Here is a 27,700-nt window from a genome sequence, read left to right as displayed (position 1 = left end):
AGGAGGAGAAGATGTAGGCCTCTAGAAGGGAGATTTTGGGAATGTGGAGGCAAGCGAAGAGATTAATGTGAGGGGACTCAGCCTGGTTGCTCCTTCCTTCCAGTCAATGCATGAAGTCAGACCTGATTGACAAGCGAGTCATTGGTTCCTAGTGAAAAATGACTAGGAGTGTTGAGTCCGAATCTCCTTTCTTGTAGCTTGAAGACATTGGTTGGAATCCTACCCCCAGGTGACATGGCTCTCCTATCTCCTCTCCGTCCCCTCCTCTGCAACTCAACATACCCAGCTCCTCATAAAGCTTGGCTTGATCTGATTGGCTGGCCTCCTCTGCCAATAAGGAGAAAGGAAGAAGGGAAAGAGACAAAGAGGTTTGGGAGCAACCATTCATACACGTTTCCTCTGTTGTGCAATGACGCTGACCCGTGTCACACACAGCAGAAGTACTACTGAGAACTATCTTTGTTAACAGGAGAAAAAGGAGGAGGAGGAGGAGGAGATGTAGGCCTCTTGAAGGGCGATTGTGGAAACGTGGAGGCAAGCGAAGAGATTAATGCGAGGCGAATCAGTGTCTTTATACAAATGCAGGAAATATAGACTACTGTAGTTGCAAACCTCGCGCAACCCCGTCCCTCCTTGGCAGGACCCCCTGCTCCCAGGGGCTCCCCCCCCACATGAGCCACCCTCCCCTGCTGCAGCCCTGGGACCCCCCCCCTTCTCCCCACTGCACCCTCGGGGGGGGGGGAGGAAGGGACTCACCAGATCCCAGGAGAGGATTGCCCTTCCCAAAGGAGTAAGCAGCGTCTTTATACAAATGCAGAATACACAGTACTGTAGTTGCGGACCTCGTGCGATTTCGCCCCTCCCTGGCAGGACCCCCTGCTCCCAGGGGCTCCCCCCCCCCACATGAGCCACCCTCCCCTGCTGCATCCCTGGGACCCCCACCTTCTCCCCACTGCACCCTCTTGGGGGGGGAGGAAGAAGAGACTCACCAGATCCCCGTGGAAAGGAACAATGCAGCATTTGCAGCAGAGGAAAGCAACCCCCCCCCCCTTGCAGGAAGGGGAGGGAGGGGTTTTTCCTCTGGAGGACCTGGCCCCCCTTTACTTGCTGTCCCCTCTAGGAATGCAGCTCAGTTCCCTTTAACCCTTGCAAAGCCGAGTCCACCCTGCTCAGTCCTCTCTGCCTTTTCTCTCCTGCATTGCACAATCCCAGAGATGCTCATTTTGAGGGGACGCTCTTGGTTGGTCTGTGATCCGCTCCCTCCCTTGGCCAGAAACTGGAGGAAGAGGTTGCAGGCAAAAGGGGTTTGCAGGAAGCAAGGAAGCTCATCCTACAATGGGAGGGAGCCCTAAGGGTCATCTATTCCAGCCCCCCACAAGGCAGGAATCTCAGCCAAAGCATCCACCCTCTGCTTAAAAACCTCCAAGGAAGGAGAGTCCGCCATCTCCCAAGGGATTCTGCTGCTCTTCCCGTCAGAAGAAACTGCTTTCTGGTCCTCTGGGTCCCTTATTCTGGGTGCTCCCCTCTAGGGCAGGAGAAAACAAGCTGGCTCCCTCTTCCATGGGTCAGCCCTCTAGATATTAAGAGGTGGCTCCCAGGTCTCCATCCAGCCAGATCTCAGCTGAGGGAGGAACAGGAAGACACGCTGTTCCTGCCTCTCCTGGGACTACACATTGCTGAGCTGCAAAATGCAGGAAAGTGCACATTTTGAAGGCTTTGGGTACGTTATGTTAATGGAGAAATCTGAGGGTTCCCTTGCACAAAAAACAAGGACACCAGCCGGGAATACCAGAGCAAAACAGCAGCCAGTAGGCTTGGTCTTGATTGAAGTCTGTCGCGACAGGACTCCCACCTGCCACAAGGTGGAACAAGATGGATGCCCAGAACAACAGAGCCCCCAAACTTTTATCAGCTGCTAATCCCCATGTTATACGACCCCAACTATATCAATAATACATCATGGTTACATCATGAAAGGAGAGGTCTGGTGGCAGTAATCTGAGCATCCTGGACTCTGCCCCGTGGTTCTCCTTGCCATCCACCAAACACCCATTGAGTGTAACAAAAGAGCTATTTACATTTCCCTGTTTCCCAGCCAAGTCAATCACACCCTTTTGTCTCCATCTGGGTTTGTTATTTCTGGAATGGCTGCCTGTCTGGCACTCAGGTATCAGGATGCAAGAAATTATCACTCAGGCAGAGGGGCTGCTGAATAGCTGAGCTCACATGTCTATGTGAATTTCTGAAGTTTTCCCAATGAGCTAGTACATAGATACATTTATCAGTGAATTCTTACATTTGGTATTGTGCAGCAGAGGCCCTTTGAATAGATAGAAAGAAACTGTGATGAAGTGTTTTGTGGGGACAAGTCACAAAAGTCACAAAAGTGATGGTGATGATTTTGGTAGTCGGCTGCATGTGCATGATATCTGCTGCAGGGGCAACCCTCTCCCCCCCCCCAATTATACATAAATTCCTGCAACAGTTTGCCTTCCAATGTCCGGCTATACCTCTTGGCTCATCCTCCAAACTTTGCTGGGGGGCTGTGTTCCCCCTCCCAAAGCAGGGACACACTCTTAGCACCTGAAAGCTGTACCACCTCATTGCTGCTGCCGGGGGTGAGAGTGTTGGGATACTGCCAGGGAGACAAAGGCCATCATGCCCCCACGTCGATTCCGGACGATCCACCGATCTCCCGTAGATACAGTATCAGTCAATTAGCGACACAAGCCTCAGAAATAGCTTGCAACATTCCAGGGCTCATGCACGCTCTATCAGCAGAGTTCGTACAACGAAAGGTGCACTCAGGAGAGCATTATTTACAACTTTATTCAGCGTTGATCAGAACAAAGAAAAAACATGACTGCCTGCTTGCGTGTCCAGACGCAGAGAGGGAAACAAAAGCTCTAAACAAAAGAGAAACTTCCTGTGAACAGGAAATACGCAGGCTGTGACACAACAACCTGCTCCCTTTTAAGGTGGAACAGAAATATCCTAACATCCTCCCCCTTTCCGTGTAACCTGTAGTACCTGTGGTTCAACCCAATTGCAACCTTTGTACGTAAACCTTAAGTTGTTCTCTGTTAACAACCTTAGACAACAGATCGGCAGAAATTTCATTTCCTGGCATGTAGGACACCTGAATGAGTCCTTTCTGAATACACTCTCTTGCACGATGTAGCTTAATCTGCAAGTACTTGGTTCTCTGCTTGCAACTCTCTGAGTTCAGCAAAGCCAAACAGGATCTATTGTCTTGATACACTTGTATAGGACATTTCACAGAAACTCTGATGTCCTTAAACAGTTGCATCAACCATTCACAATCCATGAGTGAAAATGACAGAGCATTGAGTTCTGCTTCACAGGAACTTAGGCTCACTGTCGTCTGCTTTTTGCACAACCAGTCAAACAGACAGTGGTTGTACATGTAGCATACTCCAGAAGTGCTTGTACCATCCGTGGTGTCACTTCCAAAACTTGCATCTGCAAAGATTTCAAGACCTCCAGTCTTCTGACTGGTGAACCTCAGCCTGTAGTGCAAAGTCCCTTTCAAATAGTGGGCTATGCGCTTCAGAGCTTTCCAATCCTGAACAGTAGGATTGTTAGCATGTCTGCTAAGCAGGTTAGTGCTTACAGCTATGTCAGGTCTTGAACATCTAGCAATGAAATTCAACTTGCCTAGAATGCATCTGTACAGCGTAGTGTCAGAAAACGCTTCAGCAGTACTATCTACCTGGTAACCTGTCACCATCGGTGTGTCTGCTGGGTTTGCATCAACCAAATTCAACCTCGTTAAAACATCAGCAATTTTCTGTGTTTGGTGTATCAGAAAATTACCTGCTTGGTCTCTCTCCACCTGCAGAGAAAGAGAGTTGAATACCTCACCAAGATCCTTCATGTCAAAGTGCTCCTTCAATTGAGCGAGGGTGCTTCAGTACAAAGCCTGATTCTGTGGAGAGAATCAGAACTCACAGGGTTAAGAAGTTCTGAGTGACGTCTCACATTCTGAGGCGTGGTTTAGAATACTGAGGGGAGTGTTTTACTGTGTCTCTCTCAGTGTGTGTGTTTTTTTGCTCCGGTGCAAGAGAGGAGCAAGGATGTGTGCTTTGTCACCAGGAAGGTTATGATATTTGTTTTGCTACGAGAATAAAGACTTAAAGTAAGATAAAGGAGACACCGTGCGTTAAGCCTGATTTATTACGCACACACGGCAACTGTGCTTCTGTTCCCGCTGTGTTTACACTCTGCCGAATCGGAGGAGCCCCGGGAGAAGAGAGTCGTCGCAGAGGAAGCGTGTGGACCCCCCGGGGGCCGGTAAAGCTACAAATAAATCACTGCATAGATTCTTCCAAAACATCAGAAGATCATCAACAAAACATAAACAATACAGTTTGTTTTGCCCCTCCTCCTTGACAAACACACATGAATCAGCTTTGCCCTGGTGAAAACCTAGAGAAAGCAATGTCTCAGTGAGTTTTGTGTTCCAACACCTGGCACTCTGCTTGAGACCATATAAGAATTTCCGAAGTTTACAGACCATTCCCTTCTGTATTTGCATTCCATCAGGTGGAAGCATATACAGCTCCTCCCCCAAAACCCCATACAAAAAAGCTGTATTAATGTCATGATGGGAAACATGCAGTTTCTCCTCTGCAGCAATCTTGAGCATCAGCCGAATGCTCTCATACTTGACGGTGGGTGAGTAGGTCTTGTGGTAATCCTGTCCTGGTACCTGCGAAAAACCTCTGGCAACCAATCTGGCTTTGTGTCTGACAACCTTGCCATTCTGGTCTGTCTTGGCCTTGAAGACCCATTTGCTGCCAACCAGTCTCATTCCTGGGACTACCGGTACCAGTTCCCAAGTTTGGTTCCTGTTCAAGGAATCAACTTCAGCCTTCATGGCATTAAGCCAAGGCTCAGCATCTTTAGAGGTTAACTCCTGAACCTCTTTGAAGCTTGAAGGTTCCCATAACTTCTCTGAGCTACTAAGAACAGCAGTTGCTGTCTTAGCAAACTCATCAGCAAATCTCTTTGGAGGTTTGCCTTTGGTGGCCCTTTCAGATCTGCGTACTATACGCAAGTCTTCTTCACTCATCTCCTCCTTCTTAGGAGAAAAGTGACCAATGGTGAACAGTGGTTCTTCCAGTTCATTGTCAGACGCATCAGATGGTCTGACTGAGGCCTTTGCGCTCTTGTAGTCTGCTGAGTCATCACTGTCGCTGACACCAGCAGCAGCACCACCCACTGAGCTGGAATCCGAACTCTGATCCTCCTCCTCCTCCTCCTCCTCAGCTTCCTCTTTTACCTCAACATTATCTGCTTTTTTTTTACATCACCTTGATCTTCCTCTGGGTAATTCTGGAAAATTCCCACATTTCCCCCCCCCCCACTTAGGATTGTACTCAACACTCTTTGTGAACTTAATGGACTTAGAATCAGTCATCCAGGACTTCCGGGTCAGCGCCAGTGACGAATGGCGGAGTTTCTCTAAGCAGAGGAACTGGCTCCGTGGAAATTGGATCGCCCACCGCGGCGAAGGTGGGGACCCGCTAGAAATCCCAGGTGGAGGAAGCCTGGGAACATGGGGGTTCGGCAGGGCACCAGGAGCACCTCCCCTACTCGCGTGGAATCCCATTTAGGGGCTCCGGAGCGGAGTGGGGTGAGTGGCGTGGTGCTGCGAACTGACTGCTACTTTCACGGAGTGAAGCTGCACAGCCATTGCAGGAGAGCGCTGACTTTTTCCTGTGGACATTCGGATTTAAAGTAATTACCTGTGAGTAAAGTGAAGAAATTGGATCTTTAAAAGCTGAATTAGGCTACGAACGGGGGAGGTGTAAAACAGGAAGTCCGCCTTCCTCTTTTTGTAAATAGTCGGAAGCAAAGAGGCTTAAACTAAAGCCTGAAAGACTGTGTTTGATCTTCAAATTTCCAGTATAAAAATAGCGAGCCCCCCCTTGGAAGCAGAGGGAAAGGGGGAGGATTTTTGGATGTTATTTGCCTGCAGGAAAAGAGGGAAAAGTTAACTTTTCACCACTCGGAACCTGGGAACGGAAGCCATTAAAATTGCTGCATTTCGGAGCTCCGCATTGAATGTGAATAGACCATTTGGCTGTCAGTGAGTGAAACATTGTTTCAACTATTTTCTCCTGGTTTAAAAGTTTTAAAAGTTTCAACTTTCTTTTTCTGAGCTAAAGTTAAGGTGATACTAATTATATCGGCGCAACTTGTTATTGCAACAAAAAAAAAGTGTAAAAGGATACTTTGGACTAATACAAGATAAATAATAACTATTTCCCTCTAGAGGAGGACTTTGAAATTGCTACAAGGAGTGGAATTTTCCAGCCTTAAAGATAAAACTCTGGGACTGTATCTGACCTTGCGGGCTTTGAGTGTTATGGCAGATGGGAAAGAAAAAATAGATCCTTCTTTACAAGAAAAGACAACAAGGTCTGGGAAGTCTTTTCGGAGAGCTTCTACATCTGGCCCTCCTGTTCCCTCTGCAGCTGCATCAATGCATACTAAACCAAAAGGAGGAATGCTTTCGGAAGAAGATTGGGCACTTGTTTTGAGTAAAATGAATAATTCCTTGGAACAAATGAATAAAAAATTGGACCAAAACTCACAAAAATTGGACCAAAATACACAAAGCATAAAAAGCTTGGAACAAAAGGTTAATTCTAATACAGAAGCTATAGAGACATTAGTTAAGGAGTCCAATGCAACTAGACAGACTGCAGAGGAAGTTAAGGAAAAGATTGTTACTGTTGAAGCGAAGATAGCACAACTGGAAACAGAGGTCCCAGATGTGCGGAAGCAAGTACAAGACCAGAAGTTGATGCTTTCTATGTTTGAGCTCAAGGAGAAACAGACAAATTTGAGAATTCGGGGAATACCTGAACTAGAAAAAGACTCTTTGATAGACTATCTTACAGAGGAATTTGCAGCCTTCTGGAACCGGGATCTGCAAAAAGAGGAGTTTAAAATTGTGAGAGCCTTCAGGCTTGGAAGAGGAGGGAAGAAGGAGCAGAACAGAATAAGAGACTGTTTGATTACACTCCGATCTAAAGAAGAGAGGGATAAAATCTTGAGTTGGCATTACGAGGAGGCCTTGGCAATACACCAATTTAGAGTGGAGATATTTAAAGACATCCCTAAATATCTTTTGGACTTGAGATTTAACTTCAGAGATCTGGTGGATCTGTTGAGAAGGAATAAAATTAACTTCAGGTGGGAATTTCCTCAAGGCCTATCCTTTAGTTTTAAAGGAATAAAAATAAAGATAAGATCAGTAGAAGATAAAACAAAGTTCCTGTATAACTACGAAGAAGACCTACAGAAGGGAATTGGAAAAGAGTCAATAATATCGGAAAGAGGATCACCAGACAGAGGATTGGAGCAAAGAGTTCGGGAGAAACATCACCAAGTAAGGGTACCCTGGACATTTCAGCATTGTCTTTTGGACTGGACTCCCCTGTCAACGAACCAGTGTTACCACCAACAGAAGAGGAGCAAGCTCTGGGGGCAGTTGGGGGAGCACCAAAGTAGCCACAGGATGGCGCTGCAGGCCTTGAGCTGGAATGTGAATGGACTGAACAGCTTGGAAAAAAGGAGGAGAGTGTTTCATTTGTTGAAAAAAGAGCAATTGGACTTGATTTGTTTACAATAAACACATGTGACAAGGTTACACAGGAAGTTACTGAGTAACAAAAAATTAGGCCAAGAATTTATTTCATCGGATAAAGTTTAAAAAAGAAGAGTAGTCCTCTATGCAAAAGAGAGTCTATCACCTAAATTTATCTTTAAAGATTTGTAGCAATTGAAATCCAAACACAAGGAGATAAATTTTTGATAATAGGCATTTATGCACCAAATGAAGGGAAATCGGAATTCTTTAAAAAGTTACATGAAATCTTGATGGACTATTTGGACTACAACATGATTCTGATGGGAGATATGAATGGTGTTGTATCCACAAATATGGACAAGGCGCAAAGACAAATAATTACTAAGGATGGAAGACTACCAAAAACATTTTTTGAGATGACTGAAAACATGGACTTAATCAACACTTGGAGAATGAAGAACCCTCTGGGTAGAGAGGGAACGTTCTACTCTGAGGCTAAAATGACATGGACAAGAAATGACCAAATTTGGGTAACTAGAGGACTGGCCCCAAAGATTAGCAAAGTTGAAATCTGCCCTAAGACCTGCTCTAATCATAATGCTGTGAAGATGGAATTAAAACTGATGCCAACTGGTTCCTTTAGATGGAGGATGAATGACTCTTTGTTTAGGAATGATGAATTTACCAAAAAGGCCCAGAAAACCCTGAGAGACTACTTCGAGATAAACATTAACACTACTGTTGAAAAAAGAGTAATTTGGGACGCAAGTAAAGCCGTCATGAGAGGATTTTTGATACAACAGAATGCAATTAAGAAGAGAATGCAAAATGAGAAAAAAGACAAAATTTTGGAAAAAATAAAGGAAGGAGAGAAGAAACTGAGGGCGAAACCAAAGTCTCAGGAGATTTTGAAAGAAATAAAGCTATATCAAGTACAATACATGAAAATGATGAATCAGGAAACAGAATGGAAGATTAAACAGATGAGACAAAAGACATTTGAATCGGCAAATAAGTGCGGGAAATTGTTGGCTTGGCAACTGAAAAAAAGACAAAAACTAAATACCATCACGAATCTGGAAGTGGAAGGAAAGAATATACAGAATGGATTGACTTCTAGATATTACAGAACTTTGAAAGAATGGTTAATACAACCTTTAAAGGAAGTCTGTAATGAAATATTGGAAGGGAAAAGGGCACCAGAGTCGTGGAAGCAAGCGTACATCACACTTATACCGAAATCAGAGACTGAAAAGACGCAGCTTAAGAACTACCGTCCCATATCACTGCTTAATGTGGATTATAAAATTTTTGCAGATATTTTGGCTAGAAGATTGAAAAAGGTGTTAGCAGAAGAAATTCATAAAGACCAAGCGAGCTTTCTCCCGGGCAGACATTTGTCTGACAATACGAGGAATATAATTAATATTTTAGAAAAGTTACAAGTGAAGATTAATACTAAAGCAGTTCTGATTTTTGTGGACGCGGAGAAAGCCTTTGACAATATTTCTTGGAGTTTTATGAAAAAGAATTTATTGGGGATGGGGGTTGGTCAAGGTTTTGGAAACGGTATAGGTGCAATTTACTCAGAACAAAAGGCTAAATTAATTGTGAACAATGTAGTGACAGAAGAATTTAAGATAGAGAAAGGAACACGACAAGGTTGCCCAATCTCTCCATTGCTTTTTATATCGGTCCTGGAGGTTTTGCTAAATATGATTAGAAGGGACCAATTGGTAAAAGGTATCCAAGTGTGAGCCAAACAGTATAAATTAGAAGCATTTGCTGATGATTTGGTATTGACTTTACAGGAGCCAGAATCAAGCACTAAAAGAGGATTAGAACTGATCCAAGAATTTGGTCAGGTAGCAGGTTTCAAGTTGAATAAGATGAAAACTAAAGTTTTAGAGAAAAATCTAAATGAGATTGAGAGAGACAAGTTCCAGAAGGAGACAGGATTGATATTGGTTAAGAAAGTGAAATATTTAGGGGTAAATATGACTGCTAAGAATGTGAATTTATTTAAGGATAACTATGAAAAATGTTGGACGGAAGTGAAAAAGGTTTTAGAAATATGGTCAAATTTGAAGCTATCGTTGCTAGGTCGAATTGCTGTTATTAAAATGAATCTATTGCCAAGAATATTATTTTTGTTTCAAACATTGCAAATTTTGGATAAAATGGACTGTTTCAAGAAGTGGCAGAGAGATATCTCTAGATTTGTCTGGCAGGGCAAGAAGCCTCATATAAAATTTAAAATATTAACAGATGCCAAAGAAAGAGGTGGATTTGCCCTGCCAGACCTTAAACTATATTATGAATCAGCCGCATTTTGCTGGCTGAGAGAATGGATGCTTCTTGAAAACACGGACGTGTTGGATTTGGAAGGTTTTAACAATGTATTTGGTTGGCATGCATATCTGTGGTATGACAAGGTTAAAGCACAAAAAGCGTTCAAAAACCATATTGTTAGAAAAGCACTGTTTAATGTTTGGGTAAGATATAAGGAAGAATTGATGCTTTTGAATTATGGTGCTGGAGGAGACTCTTGAGAGTCCCATGGACTGCAAGAAGATCAAACCTATCCATTCTGAAGGAAATCAGCCCTGAGTGCTCACTGGAAGGACAGATCGTGAAGCTGAGGCTCCAATACTTTGGCCACCTCATGAGAAGAGAAGACTCCCTGGAAAAGACCCTGATGTTGGGAAAGATGGAGGGCACAAGGAGAAGGGGACGACAGAGGACAAGATGGTTGGATAGTGTCTTCGAAGCTACAAACATGAGTCTGACCAAACTGCGGGAAGCACTGGAAGACAGAAGTGCCTGGCGTGCTCTGGTCCATGGGGTCACGAAGAGTCGGACACGACTAAAGGACTAAACAACAACAACAACAACAAGAAGATATAAGGATTTGCTAGAAAGTAAAACCCCAAGATGGTTGTCACCAATGGAAGCTAAGGCTCAGAAAAAACTCAATATGGAGGCCAAATGGCCGAAGTATTGTGAAATTTTGGAACAAGAGGGAGACAGATTAAAATTGCAGAGTTTTGAAAAACTAAAAAATAAAGTGCGTGACTGGCTCCATTATTATCAAATAATGGAGGTATATAATGTGGATAAAAAAATAGGTTTCCAAGTGGAAAAATCAAAATTGGAAACAGAATTATTAGATTCTAAAGTTAAGAATTTGTCAAGAATGTATAACTTGCTGTTGAAATGGAATACTCAAGATGAAACTGTGAAATCTGCTATAATTAAATGGGCACAAGATGTTGGATATAACATTATGATGGCTGACTGGGAACAGTTATGGACCACAGGTATGAAGTTTACGGCATGTAATGCCTTAAAAGAGAATTTAATGAAAATGATCTATAGGTGGTACATAACACCAGTCAAGCTCGCAAAAATCTATCATCTGCCTGATAATAAATGTTGGAAATGTAAGGAGACTGAAGGTACTTTCTTTCACCTTTGGTGGACATGCCCAAAGATTAAGGCATTCTGGGAAATGATCTATAATGAAATGAAAAAGGTATTTAAGTATACCTTCTTGAAGAAACCAGAGGCCTTTCTCTTGGGCATCGTTGGCCAATTGGTGCCAAAGAAGGATAGAACTTTCTTTATGTATGCTACGACAGCAGCAAGAATACTCATTGCAAAGCAGTGGAAGACGCAAGATCTACCTACCCGGGAAGAATGGCAGATGAAGCTGATAGACTACATGGAGTTGGCGGAAATGACTGGCAGAATCCGAGACCAGGGAGAAGAGTTGGTGGAAGTAGATTGGGAAAAATTTAAAGTATATTTACAGAAATATTGTAAAATTAATGAATGTTAGAAGGATGCTGGAAAGAAGCTATATGGCTTTAGTAGAAATGTTATCAAGAATTAGGTAAGAATAGATTGATTATGGGTAAAGGTGTAAAATTTAAGGCTAAATTGCGTTAAGATAAATTATGGAACTAAATTTGAGAAAGAGGGAAAGGACTTGCTGAAACAACTAATTGAACTAGAATACAAAAAGGGAGGTGTGAGGAAGTCAAGGAAATAAGCAAATGAAAGATAAGGACATGAAAATACTGGTTCTTTTTTCTTTTCTCTTTTTAAAATGTTTTTGCCTTTTAAATGTTTTTGTTTTTTCTTTCTTAATGTTTTGATGTACTGTTCTTGTTTTTTTTACTGTATTTCCCCCCTTTTATCTATTTTTAAAGTTTTGTAACCTTTTATTGTATGCTTTTCTTTTTTCTGTATTTGTTAAACTCTAATAAATATCTTTTTAAAAAAAATAGAATCAGTCATCCATACCCTGTATGAACCTTTTTCGTACCCCATGAACAAACCATGTGCCCCACGCTTCCCAAGCTTGTTGCTCTGTGGGGTGTGTACCCACATGTCAGAACCAAAGATTCTCATGTGCTTGACGTAAGGTTTCTTACCAAACATCTTCTCATAGGGAGTACAACCAATAGGTGATGACAGTCTCCTGTTATAGGAATAAACAAACATGGACAAAGACTCCCCCCAAAACTTCTCAGGGAGATTGGCATCATGCAACAAGGTTTTTAGGCCTTGAAGCAAAGTCTGGGTTGCTCGCTCCGCAAGTCCATTCATCCATGGTGATCTAGGCGTTGAGAGGTCATGCTGGATTCCCTTCTCAGTCAGGAAAGCTTCAAACTGCTGAGAAGTAAACTCCCCGCCTCGATCAGTAAACAAACAGCCGATATGTTTACTGTGAGCATTCTCCAACCAAGCACAGAATGCCTTGAACCTAGAAAACGCTTCCGATTTCTGCTGGAGCATAAACACATGAATGTACCTGGGAAAAGAATCAATTAAAACCATGAAGTACCTTGCTCCACCCAAAGAGGGCGCAAGTGGACCAACCAGGTCTGCATGGACTAGCTGGTAGGGTTTGGAAGCTTGCCTGCTAGACTCCTTACCTTTTGGAGCAACCTTCACCTTGTTCTCTGCACAAGATACACATTTCATGTGATACTTACAGGGCTTGATGTTCAAACCCTGAACCAACCCAGGCATCTTGGCCAGTGCCTGCCAAGACATGTGACCAAATCTTCTGTGCGCCTCGTGAATGCATCCTGCATGAAGAACTTTGTTAGTTTGTGCAACACAACAAGAATCAACATTAGACACAGCAACAGCATTGTCATCATAAGTTATACAGAATAAGCCATCCATAAACTTTGCATGCAAAATGTCCTCTTTGCCTTTCCTGATGACACAGACGCTCTTCTTGAAGGAAATCTCAAAGCCACACCCAGTCAGCTGTGGGACACTGAGCAAATTGTCTGCAGAATCTGGAACATAAAGTACATCTCTGTTTTTTTTTAATTATTTTTATTAAAATTTTCGAAAAATATATAAAAGAAAAACAGAAAAGAAAGAAAAAAAGAAGAAAGAAAAGAAAAAGAAAAAACAACAGTTGAAAAAGTTTACCTTAATTACATTCCGTGCCCAATTTCCTTGACTTCCCCACACCTGCCCTTCTTGTATTCCAATTCCAATTTTTAGCTCAGCAATTTTTGTCCCCCCACTTTACCTTGTTTCCTCTAATTCAATTTACTTAATCAATTTTAACTTCTAAACCTCAATCTTTATATTTCAAAACTTATTCTTAAAATACTTTTCCTAAATTCCCCCCATCAATTTAATTAACCTATTTTAACTTAACAATCTCAATCTTTATACACCAACACTTATTCTTAACAATCTTTTGCTAAGGTCGGCCCCAAATCTCTCCCCAAAATCCCCATTTTTATGTTAGTGGCAAAAACCAACTTAATTAAAACAGAATATATTTATACACCCTTTGGATTCCCGAAGCCCCACCACCCCCTTTCCCGGCTTCGATCCCCAACCAAAGTCCATCAGTCCATCCAAAATCAGCCTGGCGATCTCACATCCGAGGCACTTAACCCACTCTCAATTTCTCTCTGCCGGTTTTCTTGATAGTCCTTTATTTTAAATTCCGAATCTCGAAGAGGCTCTGTTCCAATAAGGTCCATATTTCTTCCAGCCAGACCCCCATATTTAACAATGGAGCCAAAATCTTGTTTCTTGCTTCTCATAAGTCCAAATGTCCCAAAGGCTCCAAATTCTACATTGGCCATATTTATGTTCCATATGTCTTCAGATCCCCATAAGAGGAGATCTCTCCAATTTCCATTCTTCACTTCCAACCAGACTTTCATCGTCATGTTCTTATTTTCCATTATTTCCAACTTAACAGGCCTCTGGCTCTCTTTAGTCGTCTGCAGCATCACAGCGCCTCCTTCTTTCTCATGTTCCTCTTTAAACGCCACCTCAAATGACTCAGATTCCTTCTCCTGTTTGGCTGTAAGGATTTTTGGATCAGCAACAACACTTCCCTGTTCATCTGCAGGAGCTTGAATCATATCCTTTCCAGGCTCAGCAACTTTATTTACTGTTCCCTTCATTGTTATTACATTCATAGTCAAAACATTTGTCTGTTCCTGTAGTTTTCCCAAGAGACGGAAGGTCTTTTCCAATTCAGCCAGTATTTTTCCACTTACAGCCATTTTTGTAATGTCCTGAACCCCCTCTAGAGGGATTCTAGTTACTTAATGTCAACCTTTTCTTCTTTATTTTTAACAATTTGTTACCAAATTGTATCAAATGTAACCAGCAAAGACAGCAGAGACACAGTTCTCCTTTTTCCCCCCCAACTTTGACAGCTAATTTGACAGCTGTCAAAATCTATAAACCTCTTCCGCAGGCTCTCTCCCCGATCGCTCCCGGGTTTTGGGGGAGGGGTGAATTCCGTTCTCAATGTTAGCTCTTATCCTCCAGCACAGTCACTTAAATTGGCCCAATATAAAGTTAATTGCTTTTTTCCACAAAAAGAAAGGTATTCTCACAACCTTAGTAATAAAATCCTTGCTTTACGATGTTTACAAGGTGGGTAGGCTGACTTCCTTTTAAACACCTTGCCCGATCGTGCCGAATTCCCAGAAATAAATTTCCCTTTTAAGTCCAATTACCGTGTTACTCACGGGTCGTTACTTTTGATCCAAATGTTAAAAGGAAGAAGTTAGCGCTCTCCGTCCATGGCTTGCGGCTTCACTCAGCAGGGGAAGCAGTCGAACTCTCAGCACCACGCCTCCCTCCGTCCCCCGTTCCACAGCCTTTAAAAAGGCTCCTTTGCGGGTCGGGGGGCGCAAATGGTGCCCGCCGAGTCACCAGGTCCACAGGCTTCAGCGCCTGTGGTTTCTAAGGGTCCCCGCGTCGCCGCCGCGGCAGAACCCACCCCCTGTTGAGCAGATTCCCTCCGGAGCTCGGAGGGAATCCGCCATTAGACGATGGCGCCAACCCGGAAGTCCCCATAAAGTACATCTCTGATGGTAGTGTGCAGACTTGCCAGTCTCACATTCCCGACTCCTGCAATTCACAACGTCTTTCCATCAGCCTGGTGGATCTCTCCATCTTGAGGCGTTAAGGAGTTAAATAGATGTTTATCTTTTGCCAAATGCTGTGTGGCTCCCGAATCTACAACAAATCTGGCTTTGGCCTTTGGAGCAGCTTTTCCAGCAAGCAAAACCTTGTCTTCCACCGGCTTGGGCTGCTGCTTGCCCCCCTTCTCCTGGCCATCAAACTTGCCTTCGGCTTTTGGAGAAGCAGTGCCAGCAAACAAAGCCTTGTTTTTCCCTGGCTTGGGCTTTCCACCCCCCTCTGCTTCTGGCCATCTGCTGGCTTCTTCCTTTTTTTATTTCCAGTCTTTGGACAAAACTTCTGAGTGTGACCTTGGGTCCCACAGTTCCAGCACTTCACAGCTGCCAACACTTTGGCTCCCCCTGGAGGCTGGAATGCTGTCCCACCTTGCTAACCCCTGAAGCGCACAAGCCGACTCAGCTGCATTCCTCCTATCATATTCATTTTGCAGGGTCGCCAAGACCTTTGTTGCAGTGAGGTCCTGTGCAGGTAGAGTTGCCAGCTGACTTGCCACGGCATGGTAGCTTTCATCCAGGGAGTCCAGGATGAGAATTGCAAACAGTGACTCAGGCATATTGAAACCTCTCTGAGTCAATTCCTGTCTGAGATGCTGCAAATGTAAAACGTGGGCTCTAAGGTCTTCCCCTGGCTCCAAACGCTTCCTGTGCAGCTTTCTGAAGTAAAGCAACACAGACCCAGCCTCTTGTCGGAGATGACAGGCTTTAAGCCCATCCCACATCTCACGGGCACTGGCCTTGCCAGCCAGGGTGATTAACTCTTCAGGAGCTACTGAGAGCAAAATTATCCCCATGGCTCTTGAATCCTGTGCCTTCCATTCATCTGTCACAGGGGCTGGTGGGTCCTCAGAAATAGTATTCCACACACCAAGCCTTCTCATCTGGCCCTCACAGTACCTTGCCCAGGTCTGATAGTTGTGGCCATTTAGCTTTGGTGGACACGGAGCAGCTTCTGAGGATTGTAAAAGATCCATCTCAGCTATTCACTTGAGCCGTGAGCCTTTTTCACTTCAGAGGCTCCTTATCTTGGCTACTCATAAATCTCGAAGCCTGCTTGGCTCAACTCCCAGGCTAATTAGCCGGCCATAGTTCAAAGTCTCTGCCGCGGCAACAGGAAAGCCTTACTTTCACTTTTCCCCACATACCTCACAGCAGTCTGTCGCAGTCTTACTCTCCTGTAAGTGCCATGAATCTGGGCCCGTAACCTGTTGTTGGGATACTGCCAGGGAGACAAAGGCCATCATGCCCCCACGTCGATTCTGGACGATCCATCGATCTCCCGTAGATACAGTATCAGTCAATTAGCGACACAAGCCTCAGAAATAGCCTGCCACATTCCAGGGCTCGTGCACGCTCTATCAGCAGAGTTCGTACAATGAAAGGTGCACTCAGGAGAGCATTATTTACAACTTTATTCAGTGTTGATCAGAACAAAGAAAAAGCATGACTGCAGACGCAGAGAGGGAAACAAAAGCTCTAAACAAAAGAGAAACTTCCTGTGAACAGGAAATACGCAGGCTGTGACACAACAACCTGCTCCCTTTTAAGGTGGAACGGAAATATCCTAACAGAGAGGGTTTATATAGTGGCGGGTGGTGCCCTTTTGGAATATTTGGCCAATTAAGTGAGGCGGGGAGTCCCTCAAGGGACGGAGCAGCAGCTGATTTGCTACCTGTGCTATGACAATGCAAACATGTATTGACGTTCTTCAAAAGATATGGTGCATCAAACTGTTAGGATATTTCCGTTCCACCTTAAAAGGGAGCAGGATGTTTGTATAACAGCCTGCGTAAGTTCCTGTCTCACAGGATGTTTATGTTGTAAGTTCCTTTCGTTTTTGGCTGTTTTGCCTGAGCAGTCGGAGCAGACGGTCATGATTTCTTTGTTCTGACCAACGCCTAATAAACTGTAAATATGCATGTTCTGCTCTCATGCTGTGCAACTTCTGTTGTGTGAATTCTGCTGATAGAGTGTGCACAAGTCCATGAATGTGGCTATCTTTTCTTGAGGCTTCGTGTCGCTATAATTGCTAGATACTGCGTGACTAAGGGAGGTCGATGGATCGTCCGGCACCGAGCTTGGGGGCTCAGATGGACTTTATCTCCCTGGCAGTATCCCAACAACAGGTTTCGGGCCCAGATTCACGGCACTTGCAGAAGAGTAAGACAGCGACAGACTGCAAAAAGGTATGTGCTGGAAAAGCGAAAGCAGAGGCTTTTCTGTTTGCCGCGGAAGAAGTCTTTGATGTCCGGCAAAGCTAATTGGCCTGGGAGCCGGGCCAGAGGCATCGTGATTTATGAGCTGCCGAGATAAGAAGTCTTTGGAGGCATAACGGCTCACGTAAAAAGCTGGAATGGAGTTTTTCCAAGCTTCAGAGGCCACTGAGTGCCCAAAGTTAAATCGGCACAATTATCAGACCTGGGCAAAATGGTGTGAGAGTTTGCTGCGTCAGTTTGGAGTCTGGCATACTATATCAGAAGCCACTCCAGTTCCTCGGACAGAGAAATGGCAGGCCCAGGATTTGAAGGCCGTGGATATTATAGTCTTATCCGTCTCTCTGGAGGAAATAAAGACGCTTGCTGGAAATCTCACGGCATGTGACATGTGGGATGCTTTGAAAAAGGCCCACCAGCCAATAATCCCAGCCCAGTGTTTGAATGCATCGGAGGTCCTGGCTGTTTCCCAGAATGCTAGTGAATGCAGGGATGCTGAGGGCACCGGTTGCAAGCTGCAGGGGGAGCAGACTATAACGTCATCCCAGGCAGCATTCCAGCCTCCAGGGGGAGCCAAGGAGTCGGCAGCTGAGAGCTCTGTTTCTCGTGAGAACCAAGGTCAGAGCCTTTGCAGAGGCCGGAAGGCCAGATGTAAACAGAGCAAGATGCTTGCAGGTGGCCAGGAGCGGGGGGGGCAAGTTGCAAAAGCCCATGCCAGTGGAAAACAAGGCTATGTTTGCTGGCACAGCTCCACCAAAGGCTAAAGGCACGTCTGATGGCCAGGAGCAGGGGGGCAAGTTGCAAAAGCCCTCGCCAGTGGAAAACAAGGCTATGTTTGCTGGCACAGCTTCACCAAAGGCTAAAGGCAAGCTGCAAAAGCCCACGCCGGTGGGAAACAAGGCCAAGGCCAGGTTTGTTATTGATTCAGGCTGCACGCGCCATCTCACCAAAGACCGCCATCTGTTCATATCCTTCACACCTCAAGATGGAGAGGTCCAGCTGGCTGATGGAAGGACTTTGCAAGCTGCAGGAGTTGGGACTGTGAAACTTGCTAGTCTGCATACAACCATCAATGATGTACTTTTTGTTCCAGGAGCTGCGGACAATTTGCTTAGTGTACCACAGCTGAATGGGCGTGGTTTTGAGGTTTCCTTCAAGAGGACTGTCTGTGTCATCAGAAAAGGCAAAGAGGACATTTTGCATGCAAAGTTGATGGATGGTTTGTTCAGTCTAACTTATGATGACAATGCTGTTATGTCTAATGCTGATTCTTGTTGTGTTGCACAAACTAACAAGGTTCTTCATGCAGGATGCATTCACGATGCACATCGCAGATTTTGTCACCTCTCTTGGCAAGCGCTAGCCAAGATGCCTGAGTTGGTTGAAGGTTTGGACATCAAACCTTGTAAGTTTCACATGAAATGTGTATCTTGTGCAGAGAACAAGGTGAAGGTTGCTCCAAAAGGCAAGGAGTCTAGCAGGCAGGCTTCCAAACCCTACCAGCTAGTTCACGCAGACCTGGTTGGGCCTCTAGCGCCCTCTTTGGGTAGAGCAAGGTACTTCATGGTTCTAATTGATTCTTTTTCCAGGTACATTCATGTGTTTATGCTCGAGCAGAAATCGCAAGCATTTCCTAGGTTCAAGGCATTCTGTGCTTGGTTGGAGAATGCTCATGGTAAACGTATTGGCTGTCTGTTTACTGATCGAGGCGGGGAGTTCACTTCTCAGCAGTTTGAAGCTTTCCTGACTGAGAAGGGAATCCAGCATGACTTGTCAACGCCTAGATCGCCATGGATGAATGGGCTTGCGGAGAGAGCAAATCAAACGTTGCTGCAAGGGATAAAAACCTTGTTGCATGATGCCAACCTCCCTGAGAAGTTTTGGGGGGAGGCTCTCTCGAATTTTGTTTACACTTTTAATCGCAGACTGCCATCAGCTATTGGTTGCACTCCCTACGAGAAGATGTTTGGTAAGAAACCTAACACCAAGCACTTGAGAATCTTTGGTTCTGACATGTGGGTACACACCCCACAAAGCAACAAGCTTGGGAAGCGTGGGGCACATGGTTTGTTCATGGGGTACGAAAAAGGTGCATACAGGGTATGGATGACTAACTCAAAATCCATAAAGTTCACAAGGAGTGTTGAGTACAATCCTAAGTGGGGGGAAAATGTGGGAATTTTCCAGAGTTACCCAGAGGATGATGAAGGTGATGTGAAGAAAGCAGATCATGCTGAGAAAGCTGAGGAAACTGAGGATGATGATGATGATGATGATCAGAGTTCGGATTCCAGTTCAGTGGGCGGCGCTGCTGCTGGTGTCAGTGACAGTGATGACACAGCAGGCTACAAAAGCGCAAAGGCCTCAGTCAGACCATCTGATGCGACTGACAATGAACTGGAAGAACCACTGTTCACCATTGGTCACTTTTCTCCTAAGAAGGAGGAGATGAGTCCAGAAGACTTGCGTCTGGTTCGCAGGTCTGAAAGGGCGACCAAAGGCAAACCTCCAAAGAGATTTGCTGATGAGTTTGCTAAGACGGCAACTGCTGTTCTTAGTAGCTCAGAGAAGGTGTGGGAACCTTCAAGCTTCAAAGAGGTTCAGGAGTTAACCTCTAAAGATGCTGAGCCTTGGCTTAATGCCATGAAGGCTGAAGTTGATTCCTTGAACAGGAACCAAACTTGGGAACTGGTACCGGTAGTCCCAGGGATGAGACTGGTTGGCAGCAAATGGGTCTTCAAGGCCAAGACAGACCAGAATGGCAAGGTTGTCAGACACAAAGCCAGATTGGTTGCCAGAGGTTTTTCACAGGTACCAGGACAGGATTACCACGAGACCTACTCGCCCACGGTCAAATATGAGAGCATTCGGCTGATGCTCAAGATAGCTGCAGAGGAGAAACTGCATGTTTCCCATCATGACATTAATACAGCTTTTTTGTACGGAATTTTGAACGAGCAGCTGTACATGCTTCCACCTGACGGGATGCAGATACAGAAGGGAATGGTCTGTAAACTGCGGAAATCCTTGTATGGTCTCAAGCAGAGTGCCAGGTGTTGGAACACAAAACTCACTGAAACGTTGCTTTCTCTAGGTTTTCACCAGGGCAAAGCAGATCCATGTGTGTTTGTCAAGGAGGAGGGGCAAAACAAACTGTATTGTTTATGTTTTGTTGATGATCTTCTGATGTTTTGGAAGAATCAGGCTTTTTACCAAAGCACCCTAGCTCAGCTGAAGGAGCACTTTGACATGAAGGATCTTGGTGAGGTATCCAACTATCTTTCTCTGCAGGTGGAGAGGGACCAAGCAGGTAATTTTCTGGTACACCAAACACAGAAAATTACTGATGTATTAACCAGGTTGAATTTGGTTGATGCAAACCCAGCAGACACACCGATGGTGACAGGTTACCAGGTAGACAGTACTGCTGAAGCGTTTTCTGACACAACGCTGTACAGATGCATTCTAGGCAAGTTGAATTTCATTGCTAGATGTTCAAGACCTGACATTGCTGTAAGCACTAACCTGCTTAGCAGACATGCTAACAATCCTACTGTTCAGGATTGGAAAGCTCTGAAGCGCATAGCCCGCTATTTGAAAGGGACTATGCACTACAGGCTGAGGTTCACCAGTCAGAAGACTGGAGGTCTTGAAATCTTTGCAGATGCAAGTTTTGGAAGTGACACCACGGATGGTACAAGCACTTCTGGAGTATGCTACATGTACAACCACTGCCTGTTTGACTGGTTGTGCAAAAAGCAGACGACAGTTAGCCTAAGTTCCTGTGAAGCAGAACTCAATGCTCTGTCATTTTCACTCATGGATTGTGAATGGTTGATGCAACTGTTTAAGGACATTGGGGTTTCTGTGAAATGTCCTATACAAGTGTATCAAGACAATAGATCTTGTTTGGCTTTGCTGAACTCGGAGAGTTGCAAGCAAAGGACCAAGTACTTGCAGATTAAGCTACATCGTGCAAGAGAGTGTATTCAGAAAGGACTCATTCAGGTGTCCTACATGCCAGGAAATGAAATTCGTGGTGATCTGTTGTCTAAGGTTGTTAACAGAGAACAACTGAAGGTTTACGCACAAAGGTTGCAATTGGGTTGAACCACAGGTACTACAGGTTACACGGAAAGGGGGAGGATGTTAGGATATTTCCGTTCCACCTTAAAAGGGAGCAGGATGTTTGTATAACAGCCTGCGTAAGTTCCTGTCTCACAGGATGTTTATGTTGTAAGTTCCTTTCGTTTTTGGCTGTTTTGCCTGAGCAGTCGGAGCAGACGGTCATGATTTCTTTGTTCTGACCAACGCCTAATAAACTGTAAATATGCATGTTCTGCTCTCATGCTATGCAACTTCTGTTGTGTGAATTCTGCTGATAGAGTGTGCACAAGTCCATGAATGTGGCTATCTTTTCTTGAGGCTTCGTGTCGCTATAATTGCTAGATACTGCGTGACTAAGGGAGGTCGATGGATCGTCCGGCACCGAGCTTGGGGGCTCAGATGGACTTTATCTCCCTGGCAGTATCCCAACATGCATTGACATGCATCAAATGATAGAGAATCTACATGGTCCATGAAAATGCATCAGGTGACGGGACGTGTACATCAGGAAGTATCTATGCAGAACTCTGTGGGATTTTATCTCACATGTGCCCTAGCATCAGAAATATCAGATCAATGGTGACCACGGTTCAGATCCAGAAGACTGGTTGTCAGAAGGCGCCATTCATCTGTGGGCTGTTCTCTCTTACTCTCTTTTTGGGGGATTTTGTGTAACAGTGTGGTGATTCTGCCCATCAAAAGCAGTAGCTCCGTTCCCCATTCCTTTTCCTCCTTGGTTCCAGTCAATTGAGGAGAGAGAGAGCTATCTTAAGGGCTGCCTAAGCTGTAGCCTTCTGTTCCCTGTAGGACACCTACCTTCCATAGCACCAGAGAGCAGCTCCAGTTCCCTGGGAGTGCTTCTAGCGGGGAGCATATGTGATGTCTGGTGTGATGTAATCTTGGGGTCTTCAGGCAATATGTGAGGTGAGGACAGTCACAAGGGAGAGGCAGGTGCTGATTTGTTCTCTGCGCCACTAAGCCCTCTTCCCAAGGGTGTCTGTAGGAGTTTAATTCTTAAGAGACTTTAATCAGGTACCACAATCTGGTCCTACAAAACTTCCCCACCACTCTATATATTTTGCTTCTGCTACTAATAATTAATGATGAATAATGTTGTTCTGCAATAATGTTTTATTCCTCTTGGAGTGACCTTCCAGGCTTTCTTGTTTGTGTTTTGAAAAGATCGGGTCATAATCCAATGGATTTCTGTCTGGGACACTGTTGCTCTTGAACACACCTTCTGCCTCCCACTATGGGGTTTGATTTCACACCTTGTGGAGGAGCAGGGAGTACGTGACCATAGGCTCAAGGGATTGTGGAGGAAGGAGGGAGCCTGGACCCTCCTTCTCTTTAGGAGTAATACGCCATTGGAATGGAAAGAATCAGACCAACCGTCGACCTCTTGTGAATTTTGGAAGGTTTGGTAAGTCTGAGGGAATGGTCAAGCTTATTGTCCTGGCCTTAGTTTGAGGCTGCAATGGGGACTTCAGATTTTCAAGGTATTGAAACTGCCCCCCCCCCACTAAGATGCTTCCTATGTTTTTTATGACAGAGGAGCTTAGCAACAACATCTATGCATTTATTCCAAACTATTACTCCGAATCGTCCCAGGGATTTCAATGCAACATCCTCCTTTGTAAATGTGCAGGGGATTGCCCTCTCCATCTTGCAAGGACTGCATGTGTGGCTTTAGAAACGAGCCAGGCCAGGCTGTGCAAGGTTTGCCTGTGTCAAATCGCAAGGAAGCTGTGGCCAAAGAAGAAGCTGTGGCCAAAGAAGTGGCCGCTTTGCCTCAGCGTATGGGATTGCAGCATCGCAGGGGACCTCACGCTCTGCACTCTGAAAGACGAAAGGCTTTGATCCCTAACATCTCCTCTTACAAGGATCTCTGGCAAAAGGGGTGGGAAATTTATCACTGGCTGAGGCCGGACCATCGGAATAAGCCCGGCAAAAGTATGCAAAATGAGGTGGGTGTATTCATAGAATGCTCCAACTACCGCACAATTGCACTCATTTCACACGCTAGCAAGGTTATGCTTAAAATTCTACAAGGCAGGCTTAAGCAGTATGTGGAACGAGAACTACCAGAAGTGCAAGCTGGATTTAGAAGGGGCAGAGGAACCAGAGACCAAATTGCAAACATGCGCTGGATCATGGAGAAAGCTAGAGAGTTCCAGAAAGACATCTACTTCTGCTTCATTGACTATGCAAAAGCCTTTGACTGTGTTGACTGTTGTGACGTGGGGTTTGTGATTTCAGCTCTCTTGACATAATATGCTGGAGACAGTTCTGTAGTAACACTTCTTTATTAAAGCAAACAAGACTGAGAACTGAGGAGGGGAGAGCTACATTTATAGGGACAGGGAACTAGCTAGAAAGGATACATTTTGGAGGGAACAATATCCGGCAATCACAGCCCTGCCTTTTGGAGGAAACCAATAAGACAGAGGATCCAAATACAGCAGCTTAAATGAACCAATAGTAGCTGTACCCTCTGGAACCAAAAGGCAGTTACTTTACCCTAATGCAAATACAGACAATAATAATACAGATATAAAATCCTTTGACTCAATACACAACACCCCTCCCCCCCTAGTGAGCACCGCAGACGTAATCTCTCAGGTACTGTGGGGTCCTACAACTTCTACTTGATCTCCTGACAACAGGTGTTGCCGGTTCTGGATTGGATGTTACCTGTGGTAGGGGGGGTGCTATAGGGGTTTCGTCAGGAACACATGGAGTCCCAGACATCGCAGGGTCCCCTACCTGTACCTCATCATCCTGAGGACTAGCAGACCCTGGTTCATTTGCTGAAGCCCCTGGTGACTGCACCTCTGGGCCATTTTCACTCTGGTCTTGCAGCTCTGCGTCGTTAGCCAGGGATGAATTATCTGACCCCTCCCTGCTGAGCGCCCAGCGCCTCAGCTGATCTATATGTCTCTTCCAAACTTGCCCATTTTCCAAGGTCACATAATAGGACACAGGTCCACTAGTCCGGGTGACCACACCAGCCACCCACCGCGAACCTCGTGAATAGTTCCTCACCCAGACCAGATCTTCAGGGGCGAGATACCTTGTTGTGTCAGTCTCAGCCTGGGGGGTTGCTCTTGAATTACGGTTTGGCATTTTATCGGGGTGGACATAATCCAGCACCGTTACCAGTCTTCTACCCAAGAGCAGCTCAGCTGGCGACTTGCCCGTCGCAGTACACGGCGTCGCATGCTGCAAAAATAACATTCGCGCGATGCGGGCTGACCAGTTACCCTCCATTAAGCGCGCAATGGATTCTTTGGCTGTTCTTACCATGCGCTCAGCCTGCCCATTGGAGGATGGGTGAAAGGGCGCGGATGTGACCCCTCTTATGAAGTTATCAGCCAAGAATGCCCTGAATTCTTGGGATACAAAAGCTGCCCATTATCTGATACAATGGTCTCCGGTAACCCGTGGGTTGCAAACAGCTGCCTCAACACCTTGATTACGGCAGCTGATGCCATGCTAGGGACCATCGCCACTTCTAACCATTTGGAATATGCATCGACGATAACCAAAAAGACCTTCCCCTGGAATGGCCCAGCAAAATCTAAGTGCAGCCGGCTCCAGGGAGATCTGGACTGCTCCCACCAGTGAACTGGTGCTCTGGCCACTTCTGGCCGCACCTCTTGGCAGGCCTTGCATGTTCGTACCCATTGTTCTATGTTCTGGTCCATTCCAGGCCACCACACATAACATCAGGCTAGCGACTTAGGGTAAAGTAACTGCCTTTTGGTTCCAGAGGGTACAGCTACTATTGGTTCATTTAAGCTGCTGTATTTGGATCCTCTGTCTTATTGGTTTCCTCCAAAAGGCAAGACTGTGATTGCCGGATATTGTTCCCTCCAAAAATGTCAAGACCCCCGGCAGACCTCTTAACAGGCGTTCCATGAGCCCCTGAAAAATCCCTGGGGCCACACAAACTCCAAATTGTAATCTGTTAACTCTGAACGCCCCTTTATGTGTGACAATAGTCTGTGCTTCCGCTGATTGTGGGGTTACTGGCAGCTGTTGGTAAGCTTGTGCCAGGTCAATTTTGGCGAACACCTTGCCCCCAGCCAGTTTAGCCAACAGATGCGATACGACTGGAATGGGGTATGAGTTTCCCCTGAGTGCCTTATTGATAGTACATTTGTAATCTGCACAGATCCTGACTTCCCCATTTGCTTTAAGGGGCGTGACGATTGGAGTCTCCCACTTAGCAGAGTCCACGGGTGAGAGAACTCCCTGCTTGACCAATTTATCCAGCTCTGCTTCGATCTTGGGTTGCAGTGCAAATGGCACTTGCCTTGGTTTGAGTCGGATTGGGGCCACCCCAGGGTCCAATTCGAAGTCAACTGGGGGCCCTTTATAACAACCCAGTTTTCCATTAAAGAGACCAGCAAATTCTTTGCATAATGCCTCGCTCATCTCAGGGCAGGTTTGGATTGAATTAAGCCCTGATATACTCAGTCCCAGGGCGGGGAACCAGTCAGTGCCCAGGAGACTGGGGCGACTGTCCTTCGCAATCACCAGTTTGAGTACCGCCTGTTTGTCCCGGAATTGTACTCTCACGGCACACATTCCCATGACATGGATGCGGCCCGCTGAGTATGACTGCAAAGTTGCCGGGAAGGGCTCCAGAGGGGGCAACTTACCCCTGGGGAAAAATGTCCTCGCGGTCTGGTCCGACACGATAGTGAATCCAGATCCGGAGTCCACCTCCATGTCGCACAGCTGACCCTCAATCTTCACCTTGACGTGTGCCTTGCCTTGCGCTGGAAACTGCACGACCCTCCCGTTGATCTCCGTTACGTAGTGGCAGTCCTTTAGAACATGGTTTGCCGTGGACGGTCTGCGATGCTCCAATCTAGGTGCTCCTGTCGCTCCCAACGCCGCCGATCTACAGACCCTGGCGATGTGACCTGTCTTCCCGCACGTCCGGCACATAGCATCCCGGAAACGACAACTCTTCCGCTCATGGTTTCCGCCACAACCAGGGCACCTGCCTCGGTGATCTTTGTGCACTGTGCAGGCCTGACGCACTGACTCGACCCCACGGACTGGGCTTTGGCTCGGAGTAGCCTCTAGCTCGTCCATGGCATGCGCAACTTCTATCTGTGGCTTAGGGGCCTTGCGACTGGCATCAAGCTCCTCTCTTTCATAATTCTCCGTGGCAGTGGCCTCCTTCAAGGCTGAAGCAAGGGTAACCTCTTCTTTAGCCACGATGCGTCTTCTGGCTTTCTTGCTGCTCAGACCACTGATAAACCGATCCAGGAGAGTCTCTTCCAGATCTTGGAAGTCGCAGTGCTGAGCGAGCTTCCGCAGTTCAGCTAGGAATGCAGATACAGACTCCCCAGCACGCTGCTGCCTCTTATGAAACTCCAACCGCTGGGCCATCTTGGTCTCAGTAGGCGCCAAATGGCTTGTCAGGCAGGCAAGAATATCTTTGAGAGGTGTCTCACTTAGCTTCGCTGGAGCAAGCAATGCCTTGGCCAGCTTGAAGGTCTCAGGCCCACAGTAGCTCAGGAATGTGGCCCTTCTTTTGCTGGCATCGGTGATCCCTTGAGCCACTGCGAAGAACTCGAAGCGTTCGACGTAGTCTTCCCACGTGTGGGGCTCTGATGGCTGGAAGGGCTCCAATACCCTTGGACTCTCCATTGTCCTGTGGGCAGGGTCGTCTTCTCATCTGGCCAGTGAGTCTTGTTCTTAGCTACAATCCGGACTCTGAGGCAGGGCTGCGTTTAACCGCTCCTCAGCATTCCGGATCCCACCTTCGTCGCCAGTTGTTGTGACGTGGGGTTTGTGATTTCAGCTCTCTTGACATAATATGCTGGAGACAGTTCTGTAGTAACACTTCTTTATTAAAGCAAACAAGACTGAGAACTGAGGAGGGGAGAGCTACATTTATAGGGACAGGGAACTAGCTAGAAAGGATACATTTTGGAGGGAACAATATCCGGCAATCACAGTCTTGCCTTTTGGAGGAAACCAATAAGACAGAGGATCCAAATACAGCAGCTTAAATGAACCAATAGTAGCTGTACCCTCTGGAACCAAAAGGCAGTTACTTTACCCTAATGCAAATACAGACAATAATAATACAGATATAAAATCCTTTGACTCAATACACAACATCGACCACAGCAAATTATGGCAAGTTCTTAAAGAAATGTGAGTGCCTGATCACCTCATCTGTCTCCTAAGAAATCTCTATGTGGGACAAGAAGCTAGTTAGAACTGGATATGGAACAACTGAT

General features: G+C 45.7%; 2 protein-coding genes across 2 annotated transcripts in view; both read right to left on the bottom strand.

Annotated features, from left to right (window-relative positions):
* Window positions 1–27,700, bottom strand: part of LOC128412293 (zinc finger and SCAN domain-containing protein 12-like) — a 47,421-nt gene that overhangs the window by 1,252 nt on the left and 18,469 nt on the right. The window lies entirely within an intron of this gene.
* Window positions 149–27,700, bottom strand: part of LOC128412292 (zinc finger protein 420-like) — a 45,369-nt gene continuing 17,817 nt past the window's right edge. Inside the window, exon 5 of the mRNA XM_053385197.1 lies at window positions 149–327. Coding sequence (XP_053241172.1) covers window positions 149–327 — 179 coding nt within the window. The remainder of the gene's footprint in view (window positions 328–27,700) is intronic.

The sequence above is a fragment of the Podarcis raffonei genome, chromosome 4 (genome assembly GCF_027172205.1).
Source record: "Podarcis raffonei isolate rPodRaf1 chromosome 4, rPodRaf1.pri, whole genome shotgun sequence".
Classification (NCBI taxonomy): domain Eukaryota; kingdom Metazoa; phylum Chordata; class Lepidosauria; order Squamata; family Lacertidae; genus Podarcis; species Podarcis raffonei.
Note: the sequence above shows the minus strand (reverse complement) of the source record. Positions and strands in the feature narration are given on the sequence as shown.